This window comes from Arachis ipaensis, chromosome B02, assembly GCF_000816755.2.
Source record: "Arachis ipaensis cultivar K30076 chromosome B02, Araip1.1, whole genome shotgun sequence".
NCBI lineage: Eukaryota > Viridiplantae > Streptophyta > Magnoliopsida > Fabales > Fabaceae > Arachis > Arachis ipaensis.
In genome coordinates, this window is record NC_029786.2 from 22,619,023 (window position 1) to 22,630,904 (window position 11,882).

Below are 11,882 nucleotides of genomic sequence, written 5' to 3' on the forward strand. Positions count from 1 at the left end.
AGGTATAATATAATAATAAACATTGAATTCTAAAATAATATTAAGAATAAAATTATTGAGAGTACTGGAATAAGAGTACGATATAAAAGAATACTAAATTAACATTTTGACGTATAATGCAAGGCTATGATGATGCAAAAAATAAAAAAGAAAATAAAAAAAAACGACAAAAAATGTTACTAACAGTTTCATCATTGTAACTTTCTTTAATGATGTAGAGGCTGTATCATTCTTACTTTTCTCCCATTCGATGCCTTGATATGTTTGTTTGAATGATTTAAAGTTTTGAAGGCAAGAATGGCTTGAAAAAAATGAAAAAAAAACATGAAAAGTGGAGAATTCATGAAGAAATGAGGTATTGTTAAATTCATGGCGACGCGTACGCGTGAGAGGGAAGTTTTCCAAGCGACCCGTACACGTGACACACGCGTACGCGTGACAAGCATTTTCCAATGACTGAGGGACTGATCCGTCCGAGTTTTGTGAAGGTCAGGGACTTAAAAGTATTTTTCAATGGTCAGGGATGAAAATGTCCGCGAGGCAAAAGGTCAGGGACTTATTTGTCCTTTTCTCTTAGTTTAAATGTTTATACTTTAGTAACTTAGTTAATGTGGTAGGACGTAGTAACTAGACAAAGTTAGGCAATTTATATATATTTAGTCAGGTCTAGTATAGTTTGATATTTTGTATAATTGATTGTAACTAATTGTAACTTAAGTTAAATAAATAAAATAGGTAACTATTAATTAATATGTTAGTGAAATTAATAGGTAATTAATTGAAGTCATTCCCAAATGTGACAGTCAGGTTAGAATAGTGCACTACAAGAAAATACGTCTTTTGCCACGCTTTTAAAGCGTGGCGAAAAGCTGAAAAAAGCGTGGCGATAGCTTTTCGCCACGCTTTTTGAGCTATCGCCACGCTTTTTGCAGTCTATTGCCACGCTTTTTGTTTGCCACGCTTTTTTACAAACTGCCACTTGAAAAAGCGTGGCTGTAGGTGGAAAATACGGTAAAAGCGTGGCGATAGATAGAGATATGGCCACGCTGTAAAAGCGTGGCGATAGGGCAGATCTGGCCACGCTTTTAAAGCGTGGCGATAGGTGGAGATACAGCCACGCTTTTAAAGCGTGGCAATAGGAAGAGATACGGCCACGCTTTTAAAGCGTAGCCATAGCAAAATATACAGCCACGCTTTAAAAGCGTGGCGAAAGCCTTGTTAAATTAAAAAAAAAAATTTCTTTCCCTTACTTGATCTTCATTGCTACACTATAAATTTTCATTCCTTTTTTATTACCAAACCTTCAAATATAGTATGCAATTTTTATTACAAGACAAATCAAACAATAGTTAGTGAAATCTATAATTTACTATAATTGTTTTATACATTAAAAAACTATTACTTAAATACAAAATAAATCTCGATTAGCATAAGAACAGAATGGATCTGTATCAAGAAAAAGGAATACGTAAGTTAGGGGTAATTCACTAACTATATATTGACAATTTATATATAATAATAGTCACAAATATAAGATATATAAGGGCTTAACATAGATTAGTAACTTCAACTTGTGTAATATTATATGATTATCTTATGTTATATATAAATGATTGTATTAAAAACTAAACCCAGTCCCAAATCAGTTCAGCTACTACTTCATCAATGTAATGGTAGGAGAAAAAAACCACCCCTGAAGTGTATGATCCAAAGCCAGACCATGACAATAGCAGCCATTGCTAGAAGGTGAGCCACAAAGGTAAATGGAAGAGCAGGAACTCCCAACCCCATCTTCAATCTTTTCTCCTTTTGTCTCCTTCGCAAGCATTGTCTGTAGAGGAAGCATGACCAACTCCTTCAAGGTGTCTTTCACATTTTCTAAAGCCCCAATATCATCAAAAGTGACCCCAATATCACTTGGAGAAATCACATCAAGCAGTTTTTCTCAAATTCATGTTCAGTAACTGAATCCTGAGCAAAATGGGGAAGGGGAAAAAGAAAAACAACAATAGGAATTAATAAGTGAAGAATAGTCCTAATATATTTTAGTAAAGAACCACCAACGAAACAAGTAATTGAAGTTCCATCTAAAACAACATGTTTACGAGGCTACAATGCAAAATTCAATTACAGTTGGCCATGGGTGCTGAAGATTTGATTCAAACAGTAATAGGCACAACAAAAGAGATGAAAATCAGCAATTAAATTACCTTCAGCGATTTCTTTGAATTCTTGTTTTCACCTTCAATGCCCTGTAGAATGTTCAGCCATACTTAAGGGTGAACCAATAAAATGTAAAAATAAGTGTTACAAGATGAATTTAAGTTCATATAAAATGTAAAATAGTGTTTATAGGTGAACTTAAGTTCACATAATTCTATTTGTGTATAACTATATGTGTGCTTTAACAGTTACAAGAAGGAAAATTGAACCTGTAAATATCTCTATGAGGTAGAAACTCTGTTTCCAAAGTAGCTTCCCTGTCCTGCTCAATCGCATATAGTTCTGCAGGATCTTCAGGAAGGGTAAGTCTTCTATTCCGGATTGCAGCAACATAGACCTGGAAATTAAAAACATGAATAAGTGCAATAAGGAGTTTGCAACCACTATAGATGTCATCGTCTGGGGTATTAAGCCTATCAAAATTCGAGAGTAATGCTGATTAAGTTAAAACCAACACCACTGAGGCATGTATACAACAGATACCTGCACGATCTCAAGTAAAGCACTTGTTCCTTTAGCAGGATGAATTCTGTATAGTGGCAATGCAGCAGCAAAGATAATGATGCCAAGTAACATAGCAGTGGTGCCAATCCCAAATCCCCAATCCCATCCTTTATGGATTTGTATCCACACAATGAAGGTTAAGCTGACAGCACCACCAAGGCACACTGCAAGCAAGACTGCAAGAGTGTGTTGAAGAATGTTGACATCAGCCTTGATTCTTTTGGGTCTGTTTCATCAAACTGGTCAACATACCTGCACATATTTGTGCATTCAGAAAACAACCACAGTACTGCTATTTAACAAACAAAATGCTTTTGCTTAACCATATTAAGATAAAAAGCATATAAAATAAACCACAAAACATTATAAATAAATTTTGAATCACAATAATAACAGTTTTATGTGTTGTATATTCTATAAAGAAAAGTGAAACCATCTGTTACATTTAAGAATTAAAAACATTAGTTAATTCGATTGAATTATGGAAATAAATTAAAAGTAAGAAAGAACTTACTTTCCAGAACTGCTCACAGAAAGAACGGAGTATGAATCATGTGGAATAGGTGTACTAATGTGCTTCTTCCCCTTGCTTCACAGGCAATGGTTCAAAAAATCCCTTTGATCTTCCAGTTTCTGACAAGGAGCTATTATAATAACCAGCAACATACATCAGCCATGATATGCTCACTTTGTTCAAAACATGATAAATTTTATATATGGAATCTTAAGAATAACCAAGAAAGATTAGACAACCAAAAGAAGACATGCAAGATCCAGGAAGTCAAGCCATAAGAATTGCAAGGAAGAACAGAAATGTCAACCTCTTTAGTTACAAATAAGATTGACTAAACAGAAAAAAACTAGAAACTAAAAACCACAGTGCATTAAAAGAATAAATTTTTTTGTCAAACAGGAAATCTCGTATTATTGAGAGCAAGGTATTAGACGGAGAACTTCTTTCATTAATGCCACAGTAAACAAGAATATGTGAAGCAACAATTGTAGAAAATTAGAGCTGCAAAGCAGAAAAGAAAAAAGAAAAAAAGGGACAGAGAAACAAAGAGAAGAAGAGGCCAAGGGGAGAACCAGATACGAAACAAAATGGGACAGAAACGGAACAGAACTGAATAGTCATAATTATCAGACAAAGTCTTCCCTAAAGCAAAGAAATCCAGTGTTCAAATCACTAACATTTTAGTTAAAGCTTAGTTTAAGTCACAATCCATTTCCATTGCAACTAACCAAATTTCAGTTTTTATGAGACATTTTAAAGCAATAAAATAGTCAAAAAAATATCTTAACAGAAACTACATTGGCTACAGCATACTTAAGCAGCAGTGATAAGCACTGCTCGAGCAAAGCACAAGCACAAGCTACACTAAGAACCTTAGTCATTCAAGAGAGCTCACCTTCCTTATTACATTCAGGGTCTTCGGGAATCATCAATTCATTATTAGGGTCATCTAGTAAGTCTTGGAGCATATCCTCAAACTAGGTTCAAAAACAACAGCAGATTATCAACTTAACAGGTTCAAAAACAGAAAATCACAACAAAAAAAATAAAATAAAAATAACAGAAGAACAACAGAACAACAACACAAGAACAATTAGCAAATTAACAAGTTCACACTAACAGTTAAAATTTACCAGAAGAACACTAATGCAAGTGGAATCATCATGCTAATATGTTTTCTACAAAGATGCTATTTTTGCAGCTAAAATTTCCTAATTACTAAGATCCAATTATTCTAATTTCACATGCAATCAACTTACTAAGTTTCTAAAAGCTAGAAATGATAAAACCAACCCAAAATATGGTTAAAGCATTTCATCAAACATGTTGAGTGCGAAAACTTGAAACGAAATAAGAGAATTCAAAGCTTAGTATCAATGTGATAGAGAAGAGAACATAACTATTGTATACTTTAATTCAGTCTATGAAAAAAATCCAAACCACTGCCAAATCAAATAGTTACTTATTGTAAAAGAAATAAGAAGTTGCAGAGTTTCAAGCAGAGTATTGGTGTTGTGTGAGTGTATTGTCTGGTGGTGGGTTTAGGAAACTCACGGCGGCGACAAAAGAGAGCAGTTCGACGGCTAGGTGGAGCGCACGGGTTGGTCGCAGAGTTTGAAGCAGGGCAACGTGGCTTCCAGACGAAAGCGAACCCAAACAGTGAACGGGACGAAGGGAATGGAAGGAGGCGAGGAGCTCTTCCAGGCGAGTAGTTTCGAAGGTGAAAGAGAGATTAGGGTTAGTGGTTTCGAAGGGAAAAGAGAGATTAGGTTGGGGATCGGGTTGGGGGCCGGGTTTGGGCCGGGTTGGGAGCCGGGTTTGGGAGCCGGTTTGGGTCAATTGGTTGGGGCCCCTCTCGCCACGCTTTTAAAACGTTATTGTTGCTCTCTACGGCCACACTTTTGAAGCGTGGCAGAAAAGAAACCTTTGGCCACGCTTTTAAAGCGTGGCAATGGTGTACCAGCATATAGCCACGCTTTTTAAGCGTGGCCGTAATGAAACCCTGTCGCCACGCTTTTAAAACGTCCTTGTTTCTCTCTATGGCCACGCTTTTGAAGCGTGGCAGAAAAAAATGTGGCCTTTTCTCTAATCAATTGCCACCCTTACAAAAGCGTGGCCGTTGATCCTTTTCACCACGCTTTTGAAGCGTGGCAAAAAAAAAGTGGCCAAATCTCTTATCTATCGCCACCCTCATAAAAGCGTGACCATTGACTACTTTTGGCCACGCTTTTGAAGCGTGGCAAGAAAAAAGCGTGGCCATAGGCCTTTTTTCTTGTAGTGGTGCAACATGAAGGATTTAATTTTTTACATATTGCTTGATAGTCCTGTCTTTATTAAGTGCTTTGAATATTAGCAATACAAATTATATTCGTATTGTATCTGTTGCATTTATTATCGATGTTAATCTATTTGGTTTAGAATTTTTAGTAATGGTTAAACACAATTAATGGTTTAGACGAGATTAATATGTGAGAATAAATGTTACGGATATTACAGAGACTACGGTTACTATTGTCACGCTGTGTGACCCTGGGTCTTCCCCCACTGGACAGCCTATTACCTTATATTAGGAACGCGGGATTTGGGCATGCAGTAGAGTTGAGGGATTTTATGTTTGACAATTCTTTGATCTTTGTATTTGTTGAGTGGTGGAGGCCCGAGACCTACACATTCCACCTTTCATAGGGTGAGGTCAGCATTACGCTTCAGGATGTTGCCTACTACATTGATCTGCGCACTAATGGAGAGCCAATTGGGGGTTGTGTGGCGTGGAATTTATAACCACAAACTTACCGGCAAGTGCACCGGGTCGTACCAAGTAATACCTCAAGTGAGTGAGGGTCGATCCCACGAGGATTGATGGACTAAGCAACAATGGTTAAATGATTTACTTAGTTAGGCAAATAGAAAATAGTGTTTGAGAGTTCAAAAAGCATTAAATTAAAGACAGGCGAATAAATAAGTTGGGAATAAAGTATAGAGAAACAGTTAAAGCTTCAGAGTTATCTATTTTTTGGATTGACTTTTCTTATTAACTATTTTAATCATGCAAGATTTAATTCATGGAAAACTATTTGTGACTAGACCCTAATTCCTTAGACCTTCCTAGTCTCCTCTAAAATTCATCAACCGCCAATTCCTTGGTCAATTAATTCCAATTAGGGGGTGAAGCTTAATTCTAGTTTATATGCCACAGAAACTCTAATTACCCAAATATAAAAGGATTATAGGTCACGTATCCTGTTAAATCCAGATAATTAAAATTTAGGAGAATTTGTTTTCAAGCTGTTGTTCAAGTAAAGAGCTTTTCCAAGTTATACAAGAACTCAATTAGAAAGAGGGTCATACTTCCATTCCACGCAAATTCATAAAATAAAGAACAAAAACAATTCTTGAAATAGAAATCAAGACATGAATTAAAATAGAAAAATAATAAAATCAATCCATACAATAGATAGAGCTCCTAACCTTAACAGTGGAGGTTTAGTTGCTCATGGCTCAAAGAGAAAATAAGGATTGTGATAATATATTTTGGTAGATATGGAATGGAATCCCAGAAGGGAAGTTTCTTTTCCCTTTTATATCTAATCCTAATTAATTTAAAATATATTTTCTAAAACTAAAAAAATATCTTTTCCTATTTTAAAATAAAAATAAAGTTTTAAATCAGAATTAATTAATCAGCGTTTTCCGCGTTCTCTGCATGTGGCGCATGTCACGCGTACGCGTCAGTCACGCGTACGCGTCGCTGGTCTTCTTCGCGTGTCACACGTACGCGTTAGGTACGTGCACGCATCGCTCCTTGCTGTCATCTCCTTTAATTCTTGTGCTGCAGAAACTCCATCAAATCCAACCGAATGCTACCTAAAATAAACAGAATTGCACAAGACTCAAAGTAGCATCCATAGTGGCTAAAAGATAATTAATTCCTAATTAAACTTAACAAATTAAATACAAATTCACTAGGAAAAGGTATGAAAGATGCTCACGCATCATAGCACCAAACTTGAATTGTTGCTTGTCCTCAAGCAACCAAACTAATATAAGCTTAGAATGTGAATTTGCATGAGAATGAGAGTTCAATTAAGCTCGTGTCTCTTCTTACAGTGGGGTTTACAACTGCAATCTTGAATAGTTTTGGTATCTCACTCTCCTTTGAATCAGAATGATGTCACTGTCATTCGGGATTAGAATCCGGATAATATTATGAATTCTCTGATCTTTTGTAACTCAATTTAACCCTTGAACACATCAATTTTTCTCTTTTCTTTAGTGCTTTGCACCTTGAGCCTAGCCGTGACTTTAAATATTTTGTCTCAAGCTTCACTTGACACAGAAACACCACAAGCACTTAACTGGGAAACTCTCTTTAAGTTCTGATTTTCCTTTCAGTTACTCCCAGACAGTGGTGCTCAAAGCCTTTGGCATACTCTGCTAATTGCAATTGATCTCGACTCTAAATGTTTTGTCTTAAGGATTACTTGACACAAGATCACCACAAGCATATGACTAGGGAAACAACTCTGTGAGCTTTTAATCATGTCTGACCTCCCTAGTCATTGATGCTCAGAGCCTTGGACCTTGCTTTTATATCCTCTTTTTTTTCTTTGCTGTTTCTTTTGCTTCAAGGATTAAGTTTTTGTTTATTTCAGAGAAGTCATAATAATTCTCTAAATCCCTTTTCCTTGTACATCAACATTCTTTGATTCAAATTTAAATATGCACTGTTCATGTCATGCATTCAGAATCACAGAAAATACCATCACATTTGAATAAATGAGACTACTCTAAAAAAAATAAACTCAATTTCTCATGCACTTTATCTTTTCTCTAAAAATTAAATTTCAAGTTCAGTGGGCAATACATGAGGCACCTTTCAACATTAAAGCTAATAACAGAAAATTTCAAAATGGTAGAACTAAACTAAACCCTAGGAATCTAATTAATAAAGGATCATGCAATAAATGAGACAAAATATCAGAAAACCAGAACATAACATAGTAAGAGCAGGAAGGAATATAGAATGAAAGGAATTCAACCACCTCAGTTATGTTGGTGGCCATCTCATTCCTCCAGTTATGCTCCTCAGTGAAGATGATTCGCCTCCCTTTTGTACCATAAAAATAAACAGAAAACCTATAAGCGGAGCGACAACACCAAACTTAAAGGTTTGCTTGTCCTCAAGCAAAGAAGAACTGAAAACAAAAACAAATAGTAAGATGAAAGACGAATAAGAGGATAAAAGAACAAGAGAGAATTAGGATTTGGGAGGTGGATAATTTGAAATCAGGCGCTGAGGTGGTTTAATTGGGCGTCGCATGCGACGCGTACGCGTAAGGCATGCGTACGCGTCTGGGACGTGTACGCGTGGATGGCCAGGATGGGAAAACGACGCGCACGCATCAGGGACGCATAAGTGTGATGGGATTTGTGCGCCCAGCACAGTTCCAGCACAACTCTCTGCCCAAACACTCATTGACGCTGATTTTCAGGGTCACGCGTACGCGTCAGCTTCGCGCACACGTGGGGGGCAAAAAATCACAAACGACGCGCACGCGTCAGGGATGCGTACGCGTGGGGTTGTTTGTGTAGAAAGCATAGTTCCAGTACCACTCTTGCTAAACTCTCTGTTCACTTTTATTTTTCACGCAAACACATATGAGGCGTACGCGTCAGCGACGCTTACGCGTCGTGTGCTCGTTTTTTTTTTTTTGTCGCCTAAGGTGTTTGGTTCCTATTATAAAATAGCTGCATGATCAGAAAAACAGTAAAAATTCAATAAAAATCAAACAAGTAAGAAAACTACTACTATAAAAAATAACTAAGGATACGAAATTATCGGGTTACCTCTCGACAAGCGCTTCTTTAATGTCACTAGCTTGACACTTGATTGTTAGATTTTCTTCTTCTTCTTCCAGTTGGCTAAAAGAATTGTCTCCAAGGGAGAGAGGTGAAAATTAGTGCCCCCTAATATAAATTCCTCCGACCAAGCCTTCTGTTATTGTGATTAACTTGATTCACCTTGCTTGTTGGTGTAGAGGTTGGATTGTTTTTTCCTGACCTTCTCTTTGTCCTGAATATTTTCTTCGGTTTCTTGGTCACAATCCCCTCTTCAGTGCTTTCCTTGGTTTCCTTTATTTCTTTGATTTCAAAATTTGGGTGTTGTGTGATGGTTAGAGTGTACCCTTTATCAAGAACTTCTTGAATTGGTGGTTCAATAAACGCACTATCTATGCCAGTCTCTACTTCATTGGAGTGTATATTCCCATCATTTTTTTCATCCCTTACAACCTCCTTTGTTTGTGCATCTTCCTCCTTTGTTTTTGCATCTTCCTCTTCTTCCATGTGTGAGGGTGGAAAGTTCTCTAATTTATTGGAGTATAAACTCCTTTGATTGATTTCCTCACTTTCTTCTATTGAATCTTGCATTATGTCTCTTGGGAAGGAATTTGCTTGTTCCTCTTCCTGGGACATGATAATCGACTGCACATGTTTCTCTACATTTTTGACACTCGTCTTTATATCATGTATGAATTCTTTCGAGAAGCTCAATATCTGATGGTACTTGAGATGAATAAGGAGATGGTGGCTCTTGATATGAATAAGAAGGAGATGATGATTCTTGATAAGAGTAAAAAGATGATGGTTCTTGGTATGAATAGGGAGATAGTGGCTCTTGATATAGGTAGAAAGATGATGGTTCTTGATATGGATAGAGAGATGGTGGTTCTTGATATGAATATGGAGATGGTGGTTCTTGATATGAATATGAATATGGAGATGGTGGTTCTTGATAGTTGGAACATGGGGCACTGAAGTTCCTTTGGTTTTGACTTTGCCAACCAAAATTTGGATAGTTCCCCCATTCATAATAATATGAATCACTCCTTGGGTGTGAGTAGTAACCCATGTGATCTCTCTCCATTATTTTTCCTTAGCACAAAACACCAAATAGAATTAAACGCACCAAGTGGTAAACATGCAAGCAAATAAGAAAGAACATAAAGGAAATTTAAACTCAATGAATAAAATAACTAGGAAGAATAAAACAACTAAGGGTACACCAAACTTAATTTCAGAAATTAAGAGAAAAGAAAAAAATTTAAATAAAATAAATCAAAATATATTTTTTTTTGAAAATTTAAAAAAATAAGTTAAATGAAATTAAAGCAAAAATGCCTAATCTAAGAAATTAAACAACCAGTAGTTGTCAATCACAATCAATCCCCGGCAACGGCACCAAAAACTTGGTGCAGAATTTATAACCACAAACTTACCGGCAAGTGCACCAGATCGTACCAAGTAATACCTCAGGTGAGTGAGGGTCGATCCCATGAGGATTGATGGACTAAGCAACAATGGTTAAATGATTTACTTAGTTAGGCAAACAGAAAATAGTGTTTGAGAGTTCAAAAAGCATTAAATTAAAGACAAGCGAATAAATAAGTTGGGAATAAAGTATGGAGAAACAGTTAAGGCTTCAGAGTTATCTATTTTCTGGATTGACTTTTCTTATTAACTATTTTAATCATGCAAGACTTAATTCATGACAAACTATATGTGACTAGACCCTAATTCCTTAGACCTTCCTAGTCTCCTCTAAAATTCATCAACTGCCAATTCCTTGGTCACTTAATTCCAATTAGGGGGTGAAGCTTAATTCTAGTTTATATGCCACAGAAACTCTAATTACCCAAATATAAAAGGATTATATGTCACATATCCCGTTAAATCCAGATAATTAAAATTTAGGAGAATTTGTTTCAAGCTGTTGTTTAAGTAAAGAGGGTCATACTTCCGTTCCACCCAAATTCATAAAATAAAGAACGAAAACAATTCTTGAAATAGAAATCAAGACATGAATTAAAATAGAAAAATAATAAAATCAATCCATACAATAGATAGAGCTCCTAACCTTAACAGTGGAGGTTTAGTTGCTCATGGCTCAGAGAGAAAATAAGGATTGTGATAAAATGTATTTTGGTAGATGTGGAATGGAATCCCGGAAGGGAAGTTTCTTTTCCCTTTTATATATAATCCTAATTAATTTAAAATATATTTTCTAAAACTAAAAAAATATCTTTTACTATTTTAAAATAAAAATAAACTTTTAAATCAGAATTAATTAATCAGCATTTTTCGCGTTCTCTGCATGTGGCGCATGTCACGCGTACGCGTCGATGGTCTTCTTCGCGTGTCACGCATACGCGTCAGGTACCCGCATGCGTCGCTGAGCAACTTCACTTTTCACGCGTACACGTCAGGTACGCGCACGCGTCGCCATGGAAAGCTCTAAATCACGCGTACGCGTCAGGTACGCGCACGCGTCGCTCCTCGCTGTCATCTCCTTTAATTCTTGTGCTGTAGAAACTCCATCAAATTCAGCTGAATGCTACCTAAAATAAACAGAATTACACAAGACTCAAAGTAGCATCCATAGTGGCTAAAAGATAATTAATTCCTAATTAAACTTAACAAATTAAATGCAAATTCACTAGGAAAAGGTATGAAAGATGCTCACGCATCATTGTGCTATAGACTTCCAACGATGGCATGAACACCCCACGTGGGAGTAAGTTGAGGATTTACTTGGCATTGAATCAAACTAGCTCCATTCTCTGTCAACCATATCCCCATTATA

The 11,882-nt window shown here is 36.4% G+C and overlaps 1 protein-coding gene across 1 annotated transcript; it reads right to left on the minus strand.

Annotated features, from left to right (window-relative positions):
- Positions 2,405-3,107, minus strand: LOC110269196 (protein NRT1/ PTR FAMILY 5.6-like). Its single transcript, XM_021116882.1, has 2 exons — positions 2,707-3,107; positions 2,405-2,560 (listed from the first exon to the last, which is right to left on the minus strand). Exons 1-2 carry the CDS (start codon positions 2,797-2,799, stop codon positions 2,405-2,407), a joined length of 249 nt encoding a protein of 82 aa, XP_020972541.1. The 5' UTR covers positions 2,800-3,107.

Excerpts from the sequence above, each read along its gene's own strand:
- LOC110269196 (XM_021116882.1), bottom strand. The coding sequence starts at position 2,799 with ATGTTACTTGGCATCATTATCTTTGCTGCTGCATTGCCACTATACAGA. Across the intron at positions 2,561-2,706 it reads CTTTACTTGAGATCGTGCAG|GTCTATGTTGCTGCAATCCG; the intron begins GTATCTGTTGTA and ends TTTAATTTCCAG.